At 36.7% G+C, this 27,051-nt stretch overlaps 1 protein-coding gene across 3 annotated transcripts in view; it reads left to right on the top strand.

Moving 5' to 3' along the window:
• PSD1 (phosphatidylserine decarboxylase 1) overlaps nucleotides 1-21,286 on the top strand; it is a 237,285-nt gene extending 215,999 nt beyond the window's left edge. The window contains exons 11-13 of one of the 3 annotated variants that reach the window (XR_016352819.1): nucleotides 20,080-20,202; nucleotides 20,312-20,541; nucleotides 20,691-21,286. Coding sequence is in view for 1 of the 3 variants with exons in the window: in XM_089787359.1 (XP_089643485.1) it covers nucleotides 20,080-20,202; nucleotides 20,312-20,488 (300 nt within the window). In the remaining 2 variants the exon portion in view is untranslated. Of the gene's footprint in view, nucleotides 1-20,079; nucleotides 20,203-20,311 lie in introns of all 3 variants that reach the window. The other 2 variants (XR_016352818.1, XM_089787359.1) reach the window with 2 other exon arrangements.
• Nucleotides 21,287-27,051: the final 5,765 nt, after the last annotated feature.

The raw sequence follows: 27,051 nt of genomic DNA on the forward strand, positions 1-27,051 counted from the left end.
AATTCAAAAAATCATTCTTATATACTTGAGTCCAAGAGAAATATTCTTCATTGGTTAGCCCAAGAACAAAATATGAAGTAAGGAGTTGATGTAATCTTTGCACAAAAACATCACTTAACCTTGGTTATCCTCATATACCTCTTCTATTGGGTTTCAGTCTCAATAACAACATTGATCATTGGCCTGCTATGATTGTTGATCGATCTACTAATTGAATGTCTTTGCCTTTCAGTCTTCTCTGACAAATCGATACTCAAGCTATCATAACTCAATGGCAAAACATTGCTAGTTGAAGCTAAGTTAGAATATGATAGAGCACGTCTCTCTGAAGTTCCCATAGGTTTTCTCTCCATAAAACCATTGTAGTTGTCTATACCGAAGCAATTAACTATATCCTAATCATTTTCCTTGTTCTGCCATGATTGTCATTTTTGTCTTTTGACCTTTAGTGACTCTAGATTTTGACAAGTGACTAGGGGATTCATGTAGTGTTGTCATCAATGAAAGCATACAAGACATAATTTAGTGTCTCTTGCCAACAATCTCCCGTCTTTGCATTGATGGCAACACTTGGTGAAAAAATGACTAAGTGTTCATTCCAAAATTGCCAAAGTCCTTAAAGTACTTACTAACCTAAAGTATATGCTTTGCCTGAGCTGAAAAAATCTTTCTCGATTCATTTTTCACTCATATGCCTGCCCCTTTGACATTGATGACAAAGGATGGTGTAATGTCCTCTTTTGGGATACTAGGAGACAATTAAAAATTATTTTTTATGTTCTCAAACTATATGAAAGGTTCAAAATAATGATGATTTAAAAAAATTATTTAATAAAGTATTAAAACAATTTAATGGAGCTTAGTAAATAATCAATAAAGTCAATTTAATTTAAAATGGGCCAATAAAGAGACACAGAAAAGGAATACCAAGAGATGGGTTGGGGGAAAGTGAAGAGTCACAAGGATGTATTATAAAAGATCATTGAGAGACTTATGCTTGGTATAAGCTTGATTATTGTTTCTTTTAGATAATTTCAGGAAGCTTTGGCTTTCAACAAGTTTGAGGACAAAACCCCTCAAGCTTGGATGTAGTGGACAAAAACCCATTGTTGTTGGAGATATCACTTAAGTGTCCAATAAACTAATTTTTTGTGTGACTAACTAGAAATAATGTTGTTTTGTCAAAGATTTAAATGAAAATATTCATATGTTGCTTTAGAATCTTTATTTCAGTCACATATTTATGATATTGAGTATAATCTGGTAAGCTTCATTAAAATCAGTTGCATGCAAATTATTATTAAAATTTATGTGAATCTTTTGGTTTAAATCTAGGAAAAAATCCTAGGAGGATACTATGGTGGTATTAGAGTTGGTTCTCCTGCCAGTCTGTAAAAATTTATAGTCGTAGTAAAGATTATTGTGGTACAAGGGTTTGTTATTTGACAATAGTTACTTGATATCCTTTTAGCGAATACTCGAAGCAGCTATTAAAAGATGAAGTGAAGTGTAAAGCTTGGAGAAATAATTTTTATCCAAAAGTTGAATATTGTAGAGAAATATTTTATCGCATAGATGAAGTTGAAGATTAATCTTTTTTCAAAGGTTTTTCATTAAGACATGTTAATAATATTTGGTATGGGGGGCCAATTCATGCTCTCTAAGGTTTAATGACAACTATATATTTCAATTGGTTATGTTATAGTTTGGCGCATGAAATTTATTTGCAGGAGATATATTGCATTGGTAGTAATGCAATCATGGTAAGGGTTTTCCCAATGGAGATGGTCCAAACCATGCAGCTAGAGTCGGTACAGCGAAATAAATCATGATCCTTTTTATCAATATCAAAAGCGAAGACTTCCATTTAGAAGGAATAAAAAGACGTAGCTACAACAATATTCATACCTTTATTTGTATCACTTATGTTGCAATAAAATGCTTTAGTATTAACTTAAGTAATATGGCCACATTTATCCCGAATTTTACACCAAAACTTGTCACTTAAACCCTTCAAGAAGTAAATTGAAAGAAGGCCACCTTGTGTTCATCTAATAACACTTCTTGTTTAGGAGAGACAAGCAGCTTTTCAGTCTTACATGTTAGGAAAGATTCTAGATTTTTTCCCTCAATTTGGTGTGGAGTCCCTTTTTATTTTTTTATCATGATTCCAAGGGAGTGATGACTTTACTAATGTTGGGATAGGATCTCTTGCCCCAAGACTTGAAAGGTTATAGTACCCCTTGTTATTTTCTTATTCCTTTAGCCCTTTCTCCATGACCAAAGTTTGACGAACCTCTATTTAAAGCTCATGAATTAATAGTACCTTTAATGTACATTATTTAACAACCATGTCAATCTATGATCTTCGCAGGGATATATCTTTTTCATTTTAGATTCAAAGATACTTTCTCTAAAAGAATCCCAAAACAAATGAAGAATTTGGTCATCTTCTGTTATTATTTATTATAAATTCGATGGAGATCTTCTCTTAGGATGGGGATGATATCTTTTCATGGTCTGCCCTTGAACCATTTTTTTGAGATCTTATGAAACACAAAGCCTCCAACCTCTGTCCCAGGGGAGGCACCTTCAGAGGTTATGAGCGAATGTTTCATTAGTACTTTGATTCCTTTCCCTGTTAGAGTTGCCAAAAATCTTTTAGTTCAGGGTTTTTTCTTTCTAAAGATGAATATATAGATGAGTCACAAGTTATTGAATGCGAGACAAAACTGAAACCAACAGTTAGAGAGATCTCTCTTAAATAGATGATTTTGCTTTGAATTTAATACCTTCAACTCCGGCTTATGATGAAATTAATTTTCTGGGTGCACTTTTAACTAAAAAACAAGAAAAACTTGTTAGAGATTGTTGGTGTTGAGAGATTGTTTGAGAGTGGAATTGCTGCTGGTTATGTTTGGTATTGATGTTTTTTCATGGATGTCAACATGTATATTTATCAGACATAGTATTTATTATTGTTCAATTCAGAGATTGGTTTGATGGTGATATAGTTTATTTCACTTGTGCTTGTGATTGCTATGGGTTTGACATTTAGAGAATCTACATTATGTTTGCCATTGCATATGGTGTTGAGCTGTTTTGGTTGAGTTTTAGTAGATTCAATGAAAACTGTTTACTGCTAGTATTTGCTTGTGATAGTCTTTGACAGTCGTTTGGATTTTGGTTCAAAAAGTTTTGGTGGAGTAGTTTTGTGATCTTCAATTCAGGATACTTCATGGAGACATTCTTATGTTTTGGCATTTTTAACTAAAAAGCAGGAAAGGAAAAACTTGTTAGAGATTGTTGGTGTTGAGAGATTTTTTGAGAGAAATTGCTGATGGTTATGTTTGGCATTAATGTTTATTCATTGATGTCAACATGTCTATTTATCAAACATAGTATCTATTGTTGTTCAGTTCACAGATTGGTTCAATGGTGATATAGTTTATTCCACTTGTGCTTGCGATTGATATGGATTGACATTCAGAGATTCTACATTCTATGTTTGTTACCACACATAGTGTAATGTTCTCGTTATAAAATAAATAATAAATCAAACTTTGTAACGGGTCGATTAATTTAATGTATCTCGGACCCATTTTTATTTTGTTCCGGTAGTTTGTGTCACCGTCGGCTATTTTTGTACACCCTCGAAAAGTTTCCCAATGGGTATTTAAGCACGGCTTGTAGGTAGTCTGTAGGCATGCAATTTGGATTATTTTCTCTATACTGCGAATTCCTGTTAGGATTCTCTATTGTTCACCATTTCGGAAGTGAAAGATCTTCCCTATTTGGTCATTTCCGGTTTCGGTGGGATTCAACCCTGACCCTATTTCGTCGCCTGTAATACTTTGCTCGGATTTGGCAAGTTGGAGCATCATCATATTGCGAATATCTATTGTGTTGGTTCGATCTACTCTTTGTTCTGTGTACTTCCATTTATTGTTTATCGGCATTAAGTCTGGTTACTTATTCATACTATTGATTAGTCTGCAAATTTTGATCATTCATCTCCAATCACCACTGTACATCATACAACCTTCCATTTTCACCCTCCATTTCCTCCTTAGACCACCGTACTGTCTTCCAATTTGACCGTATGGCCTTCTGATTTGACCATATGGCCTTCTGCACTTCCCACAGTTGCCTTGGTGTTCGCTAGACCCACCGTACGGCCCTCCAGGTGTCTTCACCGTACGGCCCTCCCTCACTTCTGCTCACCACCGTACGGCTCACCCCTCGGATTGCAGTTGTACATCCATATGGACTCCATTTGTCCACCATACAACTCTCACAACTCTTCTACGAACATTTCCTTCCATCTCTTGCATACAAATTCCCACCGTACGGCCACATAATACACTCTTTGCCACTGTATGGATCCCTCACGGTGACCTACGGACAAGGAAGATTGCTCTAGTCAGATTGTAAGGCTATTACTGCCTAGGACGGAACATTACAGTGGTATCAGAGCTTTTGATCTTGCCTGCCTGTGGAAGTGAATGCAAGTTTATACTTGGAGGAGAAGACGAAATAACCCTATTGATAGAATGGCAAATCATCAGGATCTTATGATAGAACTCATGAATCTTTTAAGAGAGCTGAACATAAATCAAATGCAAATCAAAGAAACCCAAAGGCTTATGCAGGAAACTCTACAAAAATTGGCCAAGGGAAAGACAGCAGGAGAACAAAATGGGCATAGCGATGATTTTGTTTCCAGAAGGACAAAATTTCAACCCTCTTGCTCTCGACCCTCGATACCCATCTTCCTTCCAAGGATGGAAGCACCATACAAAGGAAGAGAGGCCACTTATGTGGAAATGCAAGAAAAACTTCGAGAAGATTGGCAGAACGCAAATATGGAAGGAGATATATCTTACAGAGACTATGTTGATCTAAGAATGAGATATTTTGGCAGAGAAAATCACAGTTATTTTAATGATGATCTTAGGAGAAAGATCAAAAAGGTGAACTTATCGCCATTTGATGGATGTGGAGTCATTACCACACAGTCGTGGGTCCTAAAGGTAGATATCTATTTCCAACTCAATCCAATGCCCGAAGAGGAAGCAATCAAGTTCGTAGTACTTCATCTGGAAGGAGTGGTGCATGAGTGGTGGCATCATGGACTGGTCATTCTCGATCATGACGAAGTAACCTCTTATGTTGAGTTTACTAAGAGACTCATTGATTGTTTCGATGGGAAGGATCCTGAGCTAAACTTCAAAGATCTAGCTCAGCTAAAGCAAATGGGCACGGTAGACAACTATGTCACTGAGTTCCAAAGATTGTCAGTATTAGTCATAGACATCTCTGAAAGACATCAAATTGTGTTATTCATGGATGGGTTGAGAGAGCCTTTGAGAGGCTGGATTAAAGGGTTCAACCCGTGTACACTCAATGAAGCTATTAAGAAGGTGCGTGACATGGCCGCATCTTCCTCCAAAACTCACGCAGTTACACTGACACCATCCCTAGAAGAAGACAAAGACAAGGAGCCAATTTAGAAAAAATCTCAATTTGATGAAGATTCTCGGCAAGAACTCTAGAGGAAAAAGCTCTGTTTCACATGCAAAGAACCATGGGGTCTTGGTCATCGCTGCCTTGGGAAGGGAAAGATTCACTACATTGAGGTGATGCCTGATGATGATGAAGAACAAATACCTGCAGCGACTGACGAAGAAATTAACCAGTAGGAGAGAATAAATGCCTTGATACAAAAAAGGGGTTCCATTGCTACTCTCACTACATCGACTGGAGGTGGTATCTTCAGAGTTCGCGGCACAGTTCACGGAAAACGAGTCCCAATCATGATTGATAGTGGCGCCACACTCAATTTCATCAATTCATTTTTCGTCACTATTAAAGGCCTAAGCGCAGTTAAGCACAAAGGATTTGAGATTAAGGTTGCAGGAGGAACTTTGTTTCCTTGCACTCATGTGATCCCACGGATACAAATTTCCATGGGAAACTATACATTGGTAGATGATTTCTTTGTCATAGATTTGGTTGATATTGATATCATTTTGGGCATCCAGTGGTTGGAAACTCTTGACCAGTACACTCCAAGTTTCAAAAGGATGGACTTTTCATTCGAGAAGGATGGCAAGAACGTGTTGCTAAGTGGAATGTCAAATAAAGGATCGAGGGAAGTCACAATCAAGAAGATGGAGGCAATTTTTAAATAGGATTTGGTCCCAGAAGCTGCAAGTAAAAACAAGATAGTCAACACCTCACCGCATTCCTTGGATAAGTGGTGGGCTTATCTATTGGCCGAGTATTCCAAGAACACTTTTGCATGTGAGTTGATGGATGGTTATGTACACGATGAAAGATACAAGGTTATTGATGACATCATTTACTTTGATGGGAAGATCTTCTTAGTGCTTGATTCAGAACTTTAGGAGCTAATTACGGAAGGTTTCCTAGAACCGGGTTTGTATTTGCTTGAGGACAAGCAAATTTTGGGACGGGAGGACTATAATTTTCTCGTTATAAAATAAATAATAAATCAAACTTTGTAATGGGCTGATTGATTTAATGTATCTCTGACCCATTTTTATTTTGTTCCCTTAGTTTGTGTCGCCGTCGGCTATCTTTGTACACCCTCAGAAAGTTTCCTGATGGGTATTTAAGCACGGCTTGTAGGTAGTCTGTAGGCATGCAATTTGGATTATTTTCTCTATACTGCAAATTCTTGTTGGGATTCTCTGTTGTTCGCCATTTCGGAAGTGAAAGATCTTCCCTATTTGGTCATTTCTAGTTTCGGTGGGATTCAACCCTCACCCTATTCCGTCGCCTGCAATACTTCGCTCGGATGTGACAAGTCAGAGCATCATCATATTGTGAATATCTATTGTGTTGGTTCGATCTACTCTTTGTTCTGTGTACTTCCATTTATTGTTTATCGGCATTAAGTCTAGTTACTTATTCACACAATCAGTTAGTTTGCAAATTATGATCATTCATCTCTAATCACCACCATACATCGTACGACCTTCCATTTCCTCCTCAGACCACCGTACGGTCTTCCAATTTGACTGTACGGCCTTCTACACTTCCCATAGTTGCCTTGGTGTTCGCTAGACCCACTGTACGACCCTCCCTCACTTCTGGTCACCACCGTACGACTCACCTCTCAGATTGCAGTTGTACGTTCGTACGAACTCCATTTGTCCACCATACGACTCTCACAACTCCCGTACGGACATTTCCTTTCGTCTCTTGCATACAAATTCCCACCGTACGGCCACATAATACACTCTCTGCCATTGTACGGATCCCTCACGGTGACCTACGGACAAGGAAGATTGCTCTAGTTGGATTGTAAGGCTATCACCTGCCTAGGACGGAACATTACACATAGTGGTGAGCTGTTTTAGTTGAGTTTTTGTGAACTCCATAAAAACTGTTTACTGCTAGGATTTACTCATGAATTGACTTTGACTATGGCTTGGATTTTGGTTCAAAAAGTTTCAGTGGAGTAGTTTTGTAATCTGGAATTCAAGATATTTCATGGAGACAAATATTTTGTAGGATTATTTGCATGGAACTCAGTTTTCTCATTGGATAGAGAAAGATAATTTATTTCCTGACCAACTCAATTAGGAAACATGTTGCTTTGATTATTTGAATTATCTATTGGAATGTTAGCATGTTAATTATTATAGTAAAGGATTCTATATGTTTTCTAGCTAACACATATAGGATTGCATTGTTTTATGCAATTCATTTTGTATTAGGTCCTATTTTGATCTGACACAATATGTGCTTGAGACTTGTATATGTAAGTGAATTCATTTGTGAATTCGGTATGCATATGATTGGATACAAGTTTGGTGGATTGATCAGAACAAAGATCAAAGAAGAGGTATGAGTGGAATCTAATGTTGTGTTTAAAAGGAACTATAGTAGTATACTGGATGCTTTTAGTCAGTTCATTATAGTTGATTGTTGTCCAAAGTGAATTATTATTCACTCTTTTGGTTGTTGCCCTTGTTGTAATTGGATTGTTGTCCAAGCAAGGTTGCTGCCCTTGTTCTACTAGAGCATTGAGCTCGAGGCGAGTTTGTAATGCCCCCTTTTGGAGCATTAGCAATTCCAAAGTTAAATTCATAAAATATTAAATTTGCCTTATGAAAGTTTAAAGCAAATTTATAAAATGGGTCAATTTAATATTATAGTGGGAGTTAAAAGGTGCCAAAGAAAGGAAAGGACGAAAGGAGTGGAAGGAAGCTCCAGAGTTGCATGTTGGATATTTAAATGAGGGACAAGGTGCTCATTTTCTTAGGGATTGGATATTGATTTGGTTTGAGATTTCTCTTAGAGGAATTCAGGAAACTTCAACTTCTTTTTAGTGTCCGAGGACGCAAACCCTCAGGTTCTTCTTGGGTGGATTGCATGTAGCTCCAATTCATCAGCTGTGGTGAATTCACGACAGAGTTCACAGTTGCATTTTAGGTTCATTTTTTATTATCCAATTTGTCTGTTATCACTCTTTTTACGATTGGATTGTTATTGTATTGCTAATAACGAATTCTGGAGTATTTGCTGGTTATTTACTGATATATGTTGCTGGTTATTTATGGGTTATTTGCTGGATATTATTGTATAAATTCTTGTTTATGGTTTTGAAATCTATTGGTGGAAAAATTAGGGAGAATATCCGGGTAGGATATTACAGTGGTATGAGCATCGAACCTACCATCCTATTGTGTCTAATTGGAGTTGATTCTCCTGCCAACATGTGTGGTTTAGTGAGTGCAAATTTAAAAGAATTTGCAGCTTTGGAGTTTCAATCAGATTTGCAGAAAATTCACATAATGTGTCTATTCCAAGAAAGAAGAGTTTGATACAAATAGATTTTTTCAGTCTCATTTAACAAGCCTGGTCGTAATCAACATCAGTGGGAAAAACTCATTGTTTAAGTCTTTGATTGATACCAATTTGCAAAAAAATTATTTTAAATTCCATCTAAGATCGAGGTGTTAATCTTAATATCGTTATTGGATTTGATAATGGTCTGGAGTTTATTTCTCTAAGAAGAAATTAATGCTGAAGTTCTAACTTCCTGAGCTCGGATTTGATAATAGTTTGGAGTGTTGCTCACGACAGGATTTTAGTACACATCGTGAGGACTTCTCAGAGGAACCTTAGCATTCCAGAATTGCACTATGCCATATTCAAACTTGGTTTGGTTGCCATTGTTGAAGTACTGAAGTATAGGTTGTGAGAAATTTTGGACCAGAAAGAATTGTCTTGAAGAGTTATGAAGTTTGTACCTCTCTAAAACTGGTTGTGACAAATCAATTTCCAGGGACTTTATTATTCATGTGCGAACCTGATATATATATATATATATATATTTTGCAAATATCTTTGTGTCGAAAGTAATATTTGTGTTCATTAGGATTAATATTACAAATATGGTGGTTATTGTAAACATGAGTTGAGAAGAAAGGGATGGGAATTAGATGTGAGCAAAGAGGTAGTCGAACTAAGTAGGATAATAATTGACGGGGCGAGACAAAAGCACTTCACAGTTCAATTTTGCCGTTCTGAGCCCAGATATTCATTTCTGTGTAGTCGTTATAGCCGCTGGAAAGATTGAAGGACTTTGATTCTTGGAAGCTTGGGTAGAGTAGTTTGTGCCGACAATTATAATATTGGGAAATTTTGTTCATTCAACAATCTGAAGAAACCGGAATCAAGTAGGCTACTGGAAGTGTGAGTTAGGGGCTTGAATCTGTCGTGAGCCATATTCTATTCCTTCTTGGACATTACAATAAAGAAATCAAAGGCATGTGTGTTGGATACAATTGTCTAATTGTGTGTTGTCTTTGATGTTACACAAATGTCATATCAGTTGGCAGACAGTGCTTATCAAGCTCAGTTGGTTAGCAAGGCAATTTTCTGTGTCTACCAAGCATTCCTGGAAATTACTTTGCGTAGACAGTATCTACCGAGCTCACTCGGGCGTCGAAGGAAAATGTGGCAGAAAGCAGTGTTAACCGAGCTCACATGGTTAACGAAGGAAAGTTAGTGTTCATTGAGTTCACTCGGTTGCCTAAGGATTTTTGCAGGTTCATAGTGTTAACCAAGCTTTTGTTGGTCAACATAGGAAATCTTTTCAGGATCAGTGTTTACCGAGTGGGGTCAGCTAATGAAGGATTTTGTTGATTTGGGAAATGAAGTTTAATTATTTCAAGTGTTGATTCTAGCCGACTGAGGTAATAATTATTGGTAATTGTAAGTTGAAAATGGGCCGACTTGATAATTTGAATGGTATAAATGAAAGGTCAAGTTGAGATTCTAAAGTGTATGAGCGAGTATGCAAGTGTATTGATTATTTGAAGAGGAAAGTGTGAGCGAATTTGAAGGATGGTTAGATATCCTTGAGAAGTAGCAAAGTTATATTCGATCCGAAAGGATCTAGTGTGAAGTAGAACAAAGTGTAATCAGCAATTCAGTTGCATCTCATTCAGGTCATTTCATTGTTACTTTCTTACCATTGTAGTAGTGATTCCAAAATCTCTTAGCAGAGTTGGTTTAACAGCCAGTTGTAAATCCTCTAACAAGGTGACAGTTCCATTTAATTGTTTTAAGACCTCTTGCAAGGCCACTCCTAACAGGGTGATCAAATCCTCTAACAAGGTCACACCTAACAGTGTGTTTTGTAACCTTTAACCAGGTTGGCTCCTTACAGGGCTCACTTCAGAAGAGTGAAAATCAATAGCTAGTTACTTGGTGGTTTTTCCCATATTGGGTTTCCACGTTAAATCTAGTGTCTCATGTGTTTATGTTATTTCTTTTATGCTTGCATAATAATCACTGTGAATGTTTAAGATTTGTTAAATTATAACATACACTGCATTTACCGAGTTACAACATTTTATGTTTACCGAGTGACAGTAGTAAATAGTTTTATTAGACATCTAAGGGATTTGCGGATTTGTTTTTGTGGTAACTGATTCACCCCCCCTCTCAGTTACTCCATCTATATTTCCAACAATGTGATCATTGTCTGTTGTTTAGTAGGTAGATAACAGGAAAATTTTCACACTTGTATCATATTGGATCGTATATGTGTCCTTTCTGAAGCAAAGATGTGACAATTCACATCTAGAGGGATGTTACCATGGGGGTCTTTGCCGTTAGGTGAAGACAAATTGTTTCTATGAATGTGTTAGGATCTTTCATTGGTATGACATTTTCTAAGTTAGGACAATTAGTCGTGATCGACATTCATCTGTTTGAGCTGGAGTTGTACATCACTTTGTGCTCTTGGTAACGGGAGGACAAGTTCAGAAGTAATGCTTGAATTGTCATATTAATTAGGCCTCGTTTGAGTTCATTGAATATTTGATGTGTTTGAGGGAAGAACTTCATGGGAATATTGCCGTCAAGGTTGTGTGTACACTGATGAAAAATCCTATTTGCAAGAGTAGTCCATTGAGAAGGTGTCTTCATTGATATTTGATGGCTTAGCCTTTGTCGTGGTAGTTGCCTATATGGACATTGACTTAGAAGTCTATCGCCTCATCCATACAAACAAAATCGTAGTTGTTCTTAGTGATGGAGATGGGTTGAGCGGAGAAAGCTTGTCGTCGATAAATTTATGCTAAATATTGATAGGGTTAAAAAAAACTATTATGGTGGCTTTATTGTGGTGTCGTGAGGGTCATAATTGTTCCGGTTTGAGCAATGAAGCGGATATACATAGACTTTAAGATTTCAGAGCCTTGGAAAGCTTTTTGGATCAAAGACTCTTTGTGTGCCCATTGCGGATCCACGGGAGCAACAGATATTCTACGCATAATCGTTTGGAAAAGACTATGCTCAAGCCAGACATTGAAAGAAGCATTTTTTGTAGTTGTGCGTGTCGTGAGCCTTAAAGAACTCTTTTTACAGGTTTGATTGAATGGTGGTATCCATCGTCAAGGCACCTCTAATTGTAATTTGCTAGGGTGGAAGGTATGTGTTGTGCAGGCGCATGCTAACAGGATCGACTATGTGTTCAGGGATCCATTCAATGATAAGAATAATGCTTGAAGATCTGTGGTGCAGTATATGAGCACGTAGGTGATTTTTATTAAATATTTTTGTTTAAAAAATTTCTTGAATCCTTCACCTTCTATGTTTAGAAAGGTATTGTTAGTACATGAAGGAAAAGTGCCTTGTAGCGGTAAACTAAGAAATGTTGAAGTTTATTCTGCAATGGGAAGATACTAGAGCCGATAATATCCTTTGTGGTGCAGTCCTACTGTGTGTGTGCTCTCTCAGCGTGGATGCTGAATAATGGGCCTACTTCTTGATGACTATATTTTCATTTGGGGAAAAAAGGAGAATAAACTGAATAAATAACCGGTTTAGAGCAATGTATTATTATGAAAACAGTCATAGGAAGTTGAAGGCACTGCTATCAGGGAAGTAAGTTGTTAGCACCATATTGTTTGTAGTTCAGGAGCTGAGCTATATTAGGTGTTTTCAGAGCAAGGATAACCGTCGTGGGTAGTTGCTGTAGTAGTAAATGTTTGACAGTAACATTTGAAGACCATGGGTGAGCAAAGATCGATTGGGAATTCATTACAATTGATAGAGAATAATCTGCTGAGTGGGATCAATGGTATGTGCAGTTTGGGTATTAAACTTACACTCTAATGTAATTCTTGATAAAATAAAATGTTCAACTTGGGTTTGCCTTAGACTCAATTGATTTTTCGCCTCATCTTGAACTCAATGCCCAGTCCTGACAGATTGAAGAAACCATGAAATATAGAGATTTTTAAGCATTTAAAGCTAGTTTCATGCACTCTTTAATAAATATACCTCTAGAGATAAATAAAATAATCAAATAGAAGCTACTTTGAAGAAAACTACGTGGTATACAAATATTGTGAAAAATGGATTATGATATCCATGGCATAGGAAACAAAAATCACAATATGGAATTACAAGCTATAGTGGAAGGGAACCGGTTTCCCTCACGTTAATATCACTATCTTTATGTGGAATCAAGTACTTGTATTTTAGACAAGTTTGCAAATGGTGCTACAAATTTGGGAGCATTACTTCAGAGAGTGTTTGTCTTTGCAAACTAGAGGTATAAATGCTATTTGATTACTGGGAATTTAATTGGGAAAAGAAAAAAAAAAAAGACATTGCTCTTCCATTCAACGTGGAATAGAAAGATTTTCATCTGCTTGTTTTTGAAGGTTAGAGTAGGGATTTGTAGTGTCTACTTCCTAGGCACTTTCTTTTTTTAGCAAGGTTAGCCTATCAATAGTGGTACCCATAAGGTAATGCAGAAGTTAGGAAACTTATCCAAGAATTGGTGGATTTTGCGAAGGTCATTTGTGTCATTTTGGATGCTTAGAGATGATTTCCTATATTTTAGGAGGTATTGCTATTTTAGGCATCATCAATGGGCCCTACATTGAGGATCCCTTTTCAGTTTCAGTGGGCAGGAGATGATTATACAAGCAAAACAAACTCTTTTGTGCTGAAGGCTCCTTTATCAACTTCATCAGGATTCCTCTTACCAGCACCATCAAAATTGAATTTGATCACTCTATTTTTGGAAATCATAGAGACCGTAGTTTGCAAACTCGATGGACCCAAATTCAACTTGGTCTTGTAACAAGGGTAAAATTTGGAAAAACTCGACAATTCAAAACAAAATACTAAACTTCCTTAAAAAGTAGCAATTGGTCCTGTATCCCTTTATGTGTAGAAAGGTCTTCGCTCAACATGTGGAAATCCTAAGCACTTGAACCATAGTTACGGGACTTGGACTCGCCTCTGACTCAGAAAGGTCAAAATCTGACTTGGCGACCCGACTTGACAAGGACTCGGAAAATTGGAAAACCCATGAAATTCAAAGATTTTTAAGGATTTTAAGATTGTTTCATGTATCTTTTAGTCAATTAACATCAAATACATAGTAATTGAGATAAATAGAAGCTACTTAATACACACACAATTTTGCATAGAGCACATAAGTATAAAAACAAATTTCTGAAGGAAAAAAACTGAATAACACAATATAAAGTTATAAACTATAAATTAATAAACATAGTGTCACTCCAGTGTCAAAGACTCAAATGTCTACAATATTCATGGATTACAAATGCCATGGTATCGAATTCATAAGTTCAAAACGTATATCATAATCAAAATAACAACTAGAAGACTAAGGCTCATAGTAGTCTATGTCCTCTTACAAGTGTGCCTAAGATAAGTCATGGAAGACTTTAGAGCCATCCTCTCTCCTTGTGTCTGTGGCTGAGCCTGAACCTCATCCTCATCCTCATCCTCATCATCATCATCATCTTCATCCTCACTCACATAATCCTCATCATCAGACTGGGATCCATCACTCCTAGCCTTAGGGTCCTGCACTTTGTCTCCTCGCGCTCTAGCCTCCTCAACTGCCATCGCCAACTGCCATTGCTACTGCCGCAGCCTCCCGATCCACCTAATCTACCCATTCCACATCTTCATCATTGAAGACAGGATCAACCATCTCTGTGTTCCACTCTGCATAAGGATCAACATTCTCTAATACAGTCGGTGATGTATCGGTGCCAAGGATCTGTCTATGGCGAAGGCGAAGGTTGTAGTGAACAAAGACAAGATCATTTAATTTTTTCACTGCCAACCTATTGCGCTTCTTTGAGTGTATGTGCTTAAATAGGCTCCAATTACGTTCGCATCTTGATGCACTCGATGGCTGACTCAAAATGCGAATCGCAATCCTCTGTAAATTTGACACTTTTGTGCCAAACATCTCCCACCATGCATCTGAAACAAGAAATTTTTGAATCATATCAATAACTTTGAATTTATCAAATTAAAATGGTAATACCGTAATAGAATTACTATTAGAAATCAGGATGTAGAATCAAAGATTTTTAGTATTTACTAGGCATCAATTCTGTCCTACTTTTCTTGCACAACTCCCGTGCAAATAAATCCCCTTGAGCTTTCTTAAACAGCTCAATCTCACGGACTATATCTATTCCAACTGCTGAATCAGGTGACATTCTCTCTATAACATCGTACAAGCCGCTCCACACCTCATCATCAGTCTTGAAATGTGGGCTGAATTGGTATGTTGGATTAAGGAAGTAGGCCGCTGCATGTATAGGCCTGTGAAGTAGATTGTGCCAACGTCTATCAATGACATCCCATATAGGCCTATACCTATCTCGATTCCCTGCAAAAAAGAGCGAATGGCCTCCTTCACCCTATCCATGCCCTCATAAATGTAGCCCATTGAGGGCTTCTCTCTATCAGTAGTTCGTAGGAGAACAACAAGCGGCTTTACAAACTACAATTATTATGAAAGTTGGAAAAGAAATAATCAGCTTTAAGTTTTTCTTTAAAAAATGAACAATAATTTATAACATAATTTCATAAACAAAATAAAGTTGAAATGAGGACAAAAAGGAAAATTACCGTCACAATATTAGCAATCGGTGTCCAAAAAGAAGCCTCATCAAAAACATAATTAGCTGCAGCAATCCCCGCAGTGGTCTTTGCATATGATGATGCAATCCACTCCTCACTAACAAACATGCGTCTCAAACCTCCCTTTGAATCAAGCAAAGATTTTAGTGTGAGAAAATTGGTTGCAAATCTAGTGACCCCTGGATGAGACAACCCCTTTTGCCCATTGTGTTTCTTCATGAGGTTGAGGACCCATGTATGATTATATATGAATTTGCATACACTCCTTCCTTGCTCTATAACTGTTTTTATCCAAGGGATTTTAGCAAGATCCTCTAACATGAGGTCAATGTAGTGAGTAGCGCAAGGGGTCCAAAATAAGTGAGGGTGTCTCTCCATAAGAAGTTTTCCTGCATCAACATAATTTGCTGCATTATTTGTAACTATCTGCACCACATTCTCCTCACCCACGTCCTTTATCACTTCATCCATTACCTCACAAAGATATTCAGCATTCTTTGTTTTTCCTGAGGCATCAATTGATTTCAAAAAAACCGTGGCACCTGAAAAAAAAGAAACAAATTAGTTTAATAATTAATGATGAATCATAATTTATAAATTCATAATTTATAAACTTAATCACTTAAGTACAAGTTCTACTTGTAAATTTTTAATGTCTAAGACTCTAAGTACAATTATGGTTTACCTGATAAGGAGACAAGAAAGTTGAGGAGTGTTCTACTCCTTCTATCAGTCCAACCATCAGTCATGATGGTGCAACCCTTCCTCTTCCACATCTCATGCTGCTCCTTGATTTCAACTTCTACATCAGCCACCCTTTGGTTCAAAATAGGGCCTCCTAGCTCTTCAGCAGTAGGGGCTTTGAACCTCGGACCACAAATAGCAACAACATCGATTCCAATTTGCCAATAAGGGGACCTAAAACAAATAGAATAAAATTTAAAGTTAAACAAATTAGTATATTATAAATAAATTTGAAAACAAAATACAAATTAAAATAAACAAAATAAGTATATTATTGTCTCTTGAAAGTTGAAAGTTGAAACTTTGAAAGCAAGAGAAGACATAAATTTAATTTTAAATAAATAAGTACCTTGCTGCATTGAATGAAATGTTGTTGTAGATGAAGAAGTCTCCAAGTGCCAATTTTGCATAATCATGTTTATCCTTGTTCCAACCCATGCCCTCAAGCGATGGTTGTGCACCTGGAGCCGTGTGTGGAGCAAACATGGAATCAAGTGTCGATCTTTGCTTACGAATGCAAGGCCCATTGGTCCCACTCGTAGAAGCAGTGGCATCCGTAGGTGGAGTAGGGGATAATGGAGAGCAAAAACTAGAAGATCCATGTTGGGTTTCGGCTAGTTGTGCCATTTCTTCATGTTGCTTCTTTTCCAATTCTCTTTTCTCCATTTTTTCCTCTAGAAGAGCTTGCATGTCTCACATAACATTTTGGGGTACATTTTTGCATTTTTTAGCATCACGTCTAGGTATATGTGCTAGGTGATACCTCAATCTATTTATTCCTCCCCTATTATACACTACATCGCAATGCCAACATGTAACAACTCCCTTTTTGTGCCCCGGGATGGCATGTTTCCAAGCCCTATCCCTTGCTATTGCACTTGGGTCTACATTAAGGTTAAATGGAGGCCTAGTTCCAGTTCTCTCACCCTGAGACATAATGTCAAAATTCAATGTGTTTGCTACTAGCCTGCTGCAATATGAATGTAAACAAAATTAGAAGTAAAAAATAGTAGATAGTAGTAGGCTAGTAGTAGAGAGTAGAGACCAAACAAATTTAAACAAAATGAGAAGTAAAAATACTAAAAAATACGAATGTAAAAGTTTAAAACATAGTACAAAACAAGTTAAACAACACAAAGAAATGCAACTTGTAGCTTACCTCTTCAAATTTGCACAAACAATGGAAACGCAAGTTTGTAAAAACCTCCTCCAAATGCTCCCTTAAGCTCATTTCAATGCTTTAATGCAAGTTACAAAGATGCACAAACCATTAGCAATCAATACGGGAGAGCCAACCGGTTTGCTGATTTCTCTCTCAAAACTCCCAATATTCTTCTCTAACTCTTTCCTCTCTTGTGAGCAAGGTGGAATGACCTTTTTAGGTCAATAACATGTTATAAGAACCAAAAAAGTCCACATTAAACAAAGCATTTTTTATTTTTTTCACTTTTTCCTACTTGGCCGCTAGTGAGAGTCCATGCCTCGAGACTCGGCGAGTCTGGCGAGTCCGAGTGGACTAAGCCAGGACTCGGCCGAGTTTGAGTCAAGAGGCAGATTGCCTCGGAAACCATGACTCTGCCTCTGACTCACAAAGTCCTGCTCTAACTCAGCAAGTCCCATTACACTGACCTGAACATAGAAATTTTGCAACATAGTACATTTAAGAACAGTGCAAAAATACCAAAAAACTATGTATTTTCAGCGATTGTTGTGCTTCTTTTGTTCTCACTTTATAGTTATCCTGCATTGACTTATCCTTAGTCAATTTACAATCATCTTGCTTTACATTGCTTGTTGGTCAATTTACTTGGGGAGAAAAACACAAGACAAAAAAGTGTCACAAGTTCCCATGGAGATCAAATCATTTTTGCTTTTTATCTATGAGTACGTGCGAAGTCTAGAATCTAGGATTGAGATGACCCGTTCAAGTGGAAAGACATTTTGACTATGGTACAAGTCTTACATAAATATTGATGTATACTTGAAATTATTTTAGCATTTTGCAGTGATACCCCAATGATGCAGAATGGTACCCTGCATCTTACTTCTGAGGGATATCATGACAAATTTAGTTTCCCAAATCTACTTCAATTAAAACCATCACAGATTCACTAAGTTTGAAAGTTTTTAGTTTTTATGGAAACTGAGAAATCAATACACCATTCACATTTTAACTCTATACTCTGAAACTGTCCTCTTTGCAGCCATGGTGTACTCAAATTGGAATTCGCTTTTCCAACCAAATTCAATCTTAATACCGGAAGTTTCAATGGTTTGATAGTAAATCGTTTATCTGCTAATTTCAATGCCAACTCCATTTGCTCTTATTCAAAATCCCCCCCAGTCTGCGCAGCATGCCTTTCTTTCCTCTGTTTTCTCATCCTCTATCCTCATGTTTCTGTTCTCTTCTCCCAAGTCCCTTCTTTGTTTTGGATGCTCTACACTATATTCCACACGCTGGCTTTCTTACCATTAATTCCCTTTTGTTTATGGATGACACTCTCCTAATACCTCGGCACTCACTTATCATCCTTTTCAATTTTCCTGCAGCCATGACTAATTTTTCCTCCTTGTGTAGTCATTACCTTGCTTGCTGTGTCTGTTTTCCCACATGTAAGTCTGAATCCTTGTCTCCCACTCAAAAGAAAATGAAAATAATCACTCTATTTTGGTGCTTTAGCTTTTTATTTTCCAATGTGTATTCCTTATAGTGCCTCTGAGACTTCCATGTAGCAACCCCACTTCAAAAAAATAATTTTTGTTTTCTTCATTTGTCTTTTTCTCCAATCAACTCAGCTGCAGGTCCAACTGCTTATGGGTCTTCTAAAATCTATATAAGTTTGGTGTTTAATTAAATTTGAAATTAAATTGGTCAACATTTCATTATACCTGACCATAGAAATATCAAATAAACTTGAAGTGAAAATCGAAGCTGAAAATTCAAGAAATGGGAGGAAAACCTGGTTTTTGATGATGTGGATAGCTTGTCTGCCTGGATTCTCCAGCATCATCAAGCTTTAGAGATTGGTGATATTGAGGTATGGAAGCAGAGAAATCATAAATCGTTTTGTTTAGTTGCAGATTCATTTTCCTTTGTTGAAATTCATTAGAATTTTATTATTTCCCATCATGAACTGAAACCCAAACCTAACCTTGTGACATAGGCTAGAAGCACCAGTTTGAAGAGGGTAATTCTAACTAACACATAACTTGCAACACCTCCAATGTATGGGTGGGAGGAGAGGTGCCCAAGGCCTGGGAATGTGCATTGGTGTAAATTGGTTCTATAGAGGGATTTTAGTGCATGGTCTTTCTTTAGGAAAGTATACAAGAAGCAAGTGGATTGGTTCATCAACAAATCCTGGTTTAGGAACACTTGCAGCAACAAAACTGTCTAGGATAAATTGTATTTTTATCAAACCTGAGGGCCCCTCACACCGTACATGAATCAGCTGTGATACCTGGGTGTGTGATGGGTGTAGGGGAGAAAATAGAGTAACATAGATGGGTATAATCTATAGATAAGTGGCAGTGGAATTTCAAAATGTTTGTGAAGTAAGATGGTGGTAACAACTGATCGTGTCAAAATGTGTATCATGATAATGTTTTTTTAATATATATTTTATCAGTAAGCTTGATATCACCAATTTTGTATATCACCTTATTGACAAGATCTCGTATGCTTAGACAATGTTTTTCTTTTCCTGTATACTGACACATGTTCCTAGTTTGTCTTCTATATTGATATGCTTATCCTAATCCAATTTTTTTTATTTCAGTCTAGTTGACATTCTACAGGCATCTCAATTCATCATCTATAGTATTAATTTAAGTTGATGAATTGTTTTGTCATTGCAGCTTCTAATTGAGCCAGAACTTAAAACAAATAGGCCAAAACTAAGCTTATTCAATGCTGAACCTCCCAGTGAGCATATGTATGGTGACAAAGATGTTGGATTGATTCTAAAGAAGGGCCAAGAGGTGGGAGCTCAAATTATTTATAGCTACATTTTAAAGGAGAAGACCATTTACTAGCTTTTCTGTCTTATTTGTGTCTGCATCTCTGATAGCTTCTTTGAAATCCAAACAGATTGCTGCTTTTAATATGGGTTCTACCGTCGTTCTTGTATTTCAAGCTCCCTCCACAAATACTTTACAATCTCACCAATGTGTCGATTTTGAGAAGGAAGGTAGCTCACCTGCATTGAAATTTTTATTCAAGAATGGAGACCGGGTCCGAATGGGAGAACCTATTGCAAAATGGTGAGGAGCTTTGAGTATCGAACCCTGGAAGATCATTTTGATTAGAATACATTCAAGGTCAGTGCTTGAGTTCCAGTTTAAAGGTTATGTTTCCATGGTTGGGACATGTTAAGGAATTATGTGAACATTTTAATATACAAGTTCACATCTCAGATGCAACACAATTGCTGAGGTTTTGTTCTTCTGAAATTTGTTCGCATTTGAAGTTTAATCCAGGAATGCTAAGTACAAAGGGGAATAGTTCTCTCCCACACCTGATACATGTTCCTAAGAACTTGGAGAGATTTCTGAACCATTTACCCAGTTGAGTTAGTACATGTCCAAATATGGGAGACTGGCATAAAGACATACCCTTATTCATGGCAGTGGCTTTCTGCTCAAGATGTTCGCAATCAGCTGGTTTACAATTTCTGAGTTTTCTTTTACTATGGTTAGTTATGACTAATTATGGAACATTTTGAAATCAGCATACAGGGATTTAATGCGTCATAATTGACATTTTTAAATCCTCAAATTTGACTTCATTTTTGCATTAGTGGTTTATGTATTGACATTAAAGGTCTTATTTTTCAATGAAGAGTGAAAGACAAATTTCTATAAGAGGCTCCTTATTGTTGATGGTATATTATGGAGCAACTGCTGTTCTCGGATTATTTTTGGTGCAAGAGATGCACCGTTATTTTCTGATTAAGACCTTTATTAAAATTTTATTGTTAGCACAAGTTGTGTCCCAAACAATATTATTACATTTGTATTACAGGAGAAGCATGAAATAGTGATAATGAAATTAACAGTTTAGTTCTGTATCGACAAGATTGATGCAGGTAAGTGAACCTTTATTTAGTAGTGTTAAGCAGATGGCAGTCATGCTAAAAACCAGTACCTCTTAATTTTGTGAAGTACGAACTTTATCAAATTATCATTGGACTTCTATGTTTACTAGAAATCTACAAATCTCTTTTCATTGTACAAAAAGTTCTCATTAAAGCATGGAGCATGCAAGAAACAAATCCGCCATAACTCATTCAACTTTGTATTTTATCTTTGAAGTAAGATGTAACTAGTTGGAGTTTTTATATTACCTGAGATATGATTAGCTTATTACAGTTTCACTATTTACCCATTCCCTATTAGCTGCATGACTACAACTTCTTTGTGACAACTATAATATTTATTTATCTTGGCACTGTATACTTATTTTGGTAGAGAAATGTGCCCCATAATTAACAAAGTAAGCTGGTGGATGATAGAGCATGCCTTTAAATTTCAGCCTTACCTAGGGATGAAAGGCATTGATGATCTGTGATGTTTAAACAGAAACATTACCAATAAAGCTATGCAAGAACAGCAATGTTAAGGGAATTCTAGATGTGATACAAACAATGGTGGCCAAACTTACATTATAGTACAATTATCCACCCTGGAAACTCATCTGCGAAAAAATGAATCCAACAAATATTAACTCAAGTGACCACAATCAAATATATATTTTTCTTGTGTTTAACCATACTCTATAGCAGAGTATTCATGGGCTCATCTATATGCACAAACATTGTGAATTAGAATAATATCAATATAAAACCATTGGTTGAAACCCCTTGAAAAAGGGCCACTTTAATTTGTTTATTTTTGGGATCATTGCCCTTAATTGATCATATTGAAATGTCAAAGCCCCAAATGTGATATCTAATACTGTTGGCAAGTTGGCTAAGGTGAACAGTTAGACGTTGTCATTAATGGCAACACTATTTGAAGTTAAGACTGCTCATGATAAAGATATAGTTTTGGTGTTATGTTCTGAAGGAATTATCTAAGTATATTCAGGAATATCAGTCAATAGTCATACAATTTGCATCTGTGAGCTTCACTGGAAGCAGATGAAAGGTCACAATTTTGGAATATGAAAGAATATTGAATGTATATGATGTACTTATGTTCGCTAAAGTTACTATGATGGTATGAGTTTTGGATGAATAACTGGAACACAATTTGTTATCGCAGAGACATAGTACACAAGAAAGATTGGATAATTTGGCTAAGGTATTGAGTTGTCTTGACAATTCAAGAACTTAGCAATGTAGGGATGACATCCTATATTTTGAACCTCAATAAATTGTGATAACAACTTTTGGAAACGTGTTGCTTATTTTTTATTTAGACCGACTTGACAGAGTTAAAGAAAATGGTATATATAAAGATCTTTTTGATATGCAAAGATACACATGATTAAGCTATGGTACGAATGTGTTATATGAGCTTTGTTTATGCTGGGATATATATGTTTTGATGATCAGTGCAAAACGAAGGTTATATGGGCATGATCAAATGCATGGAACACAAGAGGACTAATTAGATATTGAAGATACCAGTATAGTTAGTTTTGGTAAAATCTATATATCACTTGTATAAGTTGTATATTGTTGTAAGAGGAGTAAGCTCATTTTGTATTTCAACTCCTAATAGGGTTGAGGCCTCCAACAAGGTCAAGTCCTCTTGACAAGTATAGATGTACTAAATGAATGTAATAGATTCCTAGTCAAAACCTCTTACAAGATATTGTTTGATTAGTGCAGCATGTTGTGAGTACCACCCCCCCTAGAGTTTTCCCTTGGCTAGAGTTTTCCTAGTTATCAAAACACAGTGTTATGAGTTTCTTTTTGAGATGTTCTTTATTGCTATTCAGTTAAATTAATTATGCATGCTTATGGTTTATTGCTGAAATCCAAAGTTGAGCAAAAAGTGTTGGAATTCATATTCACCCCCACTCTCAGTATTCCCAATTTCTAACAAATACCTCATTAACAATTTTAGAAATTGCACTCCATAAAGGTGCAAAAATGTGAAGTACAACACATAACAAATCTTCTATTTAGGAACATCAACAATTTGAGGGGAAAAACTATGTCGTCTGCTCCCACATTGACAATTGTTGTTTCTTGCTCCTGCCCAACCATTTTAAATTTGTTCGTTGTAATGGTGCTTTCATAATTTGTTGCAAGGTTTAGGACTCTTGTGGGTGCATCCTCTTTTGAAATCACTATTGCTGCTTTCCATTTGAAATTGCTTGCTTTTGTGTTAGATTGTTGGGTGCTTCTTCCTCTATTCCACCTCATGGCATTAGTGGTTATGGGGCTTTGATGCATGTTGGTTTTGACGGTTTGCTTGTCTCTAAATCTAGCATTGGTGCTACTTTTAGTGCAAGGGTTTTTGTTGGTGTGGTGCTTGCTAGGTTTGGTGCTTCCGCGCTTTTTCTTGCTAAACACTCTTTTGGGAGACTTGTTGGATCATCTAATACTGTGAAGGTTGGGTCACCCCCAAACCCCCAAAGCCTCTTGTTGATGGGTGAAGATTTACCCATTTTGCTAGAGTCATTGCTCTTTCTCCCAATGAGAACTTTGAACCTCTTGCGTGTTGCAAAACCTCCCCTATTGTGGTTTGTGGCCATAATGTCATGGATTATGTGGACTTTTACCAAATTTTTGTGTTGGTTTGTGGACTTGCTAGTCTTTGGCCTTCTCTATCAAGGCTTCATTAATGGGTGATAACTTCTTGGAAGCCTCTAGTTTCCAGTAACATGGATCTTTTCCCTAGTGCTAAATGGTTTCTTGTTGTTACTATTGTCTCCTCTAATGACTAAGATGTGGCATTGAACAAGTTGTTGGCTTGGAGGGTTCACTCTATTTCGACAAAACCTTGAACAATCTCCTTCGACACCTCACAACCACTTAGTGTGCATCTTTTGTGGGTTCATATTCCCAATCCTCCCTTTCATTTTTGGAAGAATTCTTGTTTTGAGGCCATTGACAACTTTAATGACAATTTCTTGAAGGTAGATGATATTATTGCTTGCTTGGGTCTCTCTTTACCTTTGCACACATTTTGGTTGTTATTGACATCTCTATACCTTTTCTTGGAAAGGTGTTTCTCATGGTTAGGGATAGGCCATGGACCTAATTGTTGGATTATGAGGGTTCTCCCCTTTAGATTTTGTTGGTGCTTTTTACTAATCACTTGGCCATGGATTGACTATGGACAAATGCTAATGGTGATCACTTGATTGTTTTGACTTTTGACTCATGATGTCCTTGTGGATCCTATTGTATCTCTTGCTATTGGTGCAACCCACTCTAGCTATGTCAACCCTTCTCAACTTGTTGCTCCAATTTTGTTGCAACATTTGTCTAATGATAGTCTTATCAACACTCCACCCCTTGTGTTGATAGTCTCAAGAAGAGGATTTACCCACTTCTTGTCCCTTGCGGTGGATCCTAGTGATAGTATTGCTTGGACTATTGTTCATCAATGTAGAAAAAGATTGTTCTCCTTCATCTTTTTCATTTTCTTCCCCATGTTGTGGGTGACTTGTCTATGCACCCTTGATGTGGATTACTAGTTGTTTTGACAATGTTGTTAATGTTATGTTATTGGCCTTGTTGTAAAGGCCTTATTGGTCTATTTTTAAAAAAGTTCAACACCATTGTTTTTTTTTTCTATTTAATTAAAAAAACAAGTCTTCTATTTGTGGCATTATGAATTTTTTTTTGGCTCCTAATATATTATGTGTGATGACAACTTTCTCTAAGGTATCAACTTACTACAATAACAAATGATAATGTTCATTAATATATTTTTCTATTATAATAAGTAGCCTAACAAGGGGGTTGGCCCATAACCACAATCCAAAGTTGTCAAAGAGAACAACATAGAAATAAAGGTGTTGGATTTAATAACTTATTAAAAATATAAGAAATAAACAATACACTAGCACAAAGGCTAGTAGCTCTCCTCAAGAGTGAGAGTGTCACTCAATACTTGTCGAGAAGAGTGAGTTTGAAGAACTATTTTTTCTACATTATTAGACAACCATCCAAGCGATGCCATCCTTAGTATCCCTACCACAAAGGTGGAGCAACTAATGAAGCTCCATTTGGGCATCTATCAACACAAAGGTGAGAGTGTTGAGAAAGTTGAACATTATTAGTTGAAACTTGGAATGAAGCAGGAGCAAACGACGATGAATGACCCACATAACTAGAAGGGGTAGTGCTAATAGGAGCAAGAGTGTCATCTATATGGTTTAGATTAAGAGTGGTATCTACATGGTCTGCAATGAGGGTATCACCCATATTTGTAGCTAGTGCATGACTTGTATATGTAGGAGGAGGCACAATTAGATTTGTACTAAGAGGCTCACTCAGATTTGCAACATGAACTTCACCCTCATCATTAGCCGGTGAGGTGTCCTTAGAGGAGGAATCACAGAGACTCAAAAGTTTGAATGGTCAAATGATTATTAATTGCATCCTTCCACCAAGTAGGAACACCTTTACAACATAGAGAGCAATTTGTAGCCATATGACCAAAATAGGAGCATCACCACCATCAAAAGCGAAGGTCCTCATAATCTAGCAATTGAGTGCAATGTCGCCTTCCCCACCATGAGTGCCACATCCTCAAGAAATTGTGTGGATATGTTCATGTCAATCAAAATACGATCAAAAGTAGAGTGGTCCAATGAGGTCATAGCTTGATCCATCTTTAAAGCGATCAATAGAGTTTCAAACAACCTCAACAACTAATCTCAAAAAAATGGAGTGAAAGATTAGGAAGACAAACCCACACTAAGAACAGAATGAGTGATTCATTAAGAGGGTTGAAGGAGAATATCTAGGGTTTCGCAGAAAGAGAGTGATTTCTTCAAACTCGCAATTTGCTCAACAACAAATCACATCAATATCTTTCACCTATGTGGTGGTAAGGGTTGTTTGTCAAGTGTGTCACATTCTGACTAATTTAGTATTTATCCTTAGTTGTAGATATTTATCAAATTTATGAATTGAGATTGAGTTCAAACTCAATATAATTATGAAAAAATTATCAAACAATAAAAAGTAGGTCCTAAAGAGAGGAGCAAGTCATGTCAATATGCTTCACTTATGTGGTGGGTAGGGTTCTTTGTCAAATGTATCTTATTTTAACTAATAAAGTATATATCCTTAAGTTTTTAGTTAAGTTCAAACTTACTATATATATAAAAAATTTATCAAACAATTAAACTTATTAATGTCCCCACCTTATGGAAAACTATTCACCATGTTGAAAACTAACAACGAGTCTGTACAATATAAAAGAGATTGATATGGCATATAGCAAAGGTTGTGTTTTACGACTTGGTGAGTGTTTGAAGGAGCCTATATGACGATATATAGCATGCGCGACAAGGATGAAGGCATATGGCCAAGCAGTTTGGGCATGCATTATAAGGAATGGTCATATGATGACGAGGAAGAGGGATGGTCATGTGATGGCAAGACGTCGTATAGTTGAGGGTATTGGTTGGCAACATACTACCTATAGTGAGGAAGAAAATGTGAAGTCATACAGTGATGGAAATGCTAGTAGTGTAGGATGGATGGAGTTTACAATTCTTGCACGGTAGAATAAGGAGGATGGCATATGGGGTGAGCCAAGACATAGGAAAGACTATTAATAACTTGGCCCTCAAAAATTGAATGTAATGGAAATGATCAATAATGTTACACAATATACACATAGATGAAATGTTGA

The sequence above is a fragment of the Cupressus sempervirens genome, chromosome 6 (genome assembly GCF_028749045.1).
Source record: "Cupressus sempervirens isolate cs-2001-9-10 chromosome 6, ASM2874904v1, whole genome shotgun sequence".
Taxonomy (NCBI): Eukaryota; Viridiplantae; Streptophyta; class Pinopsida; order Cupressales; family Cupressaceae; genus Cupressus; species Cupressus sempervirens.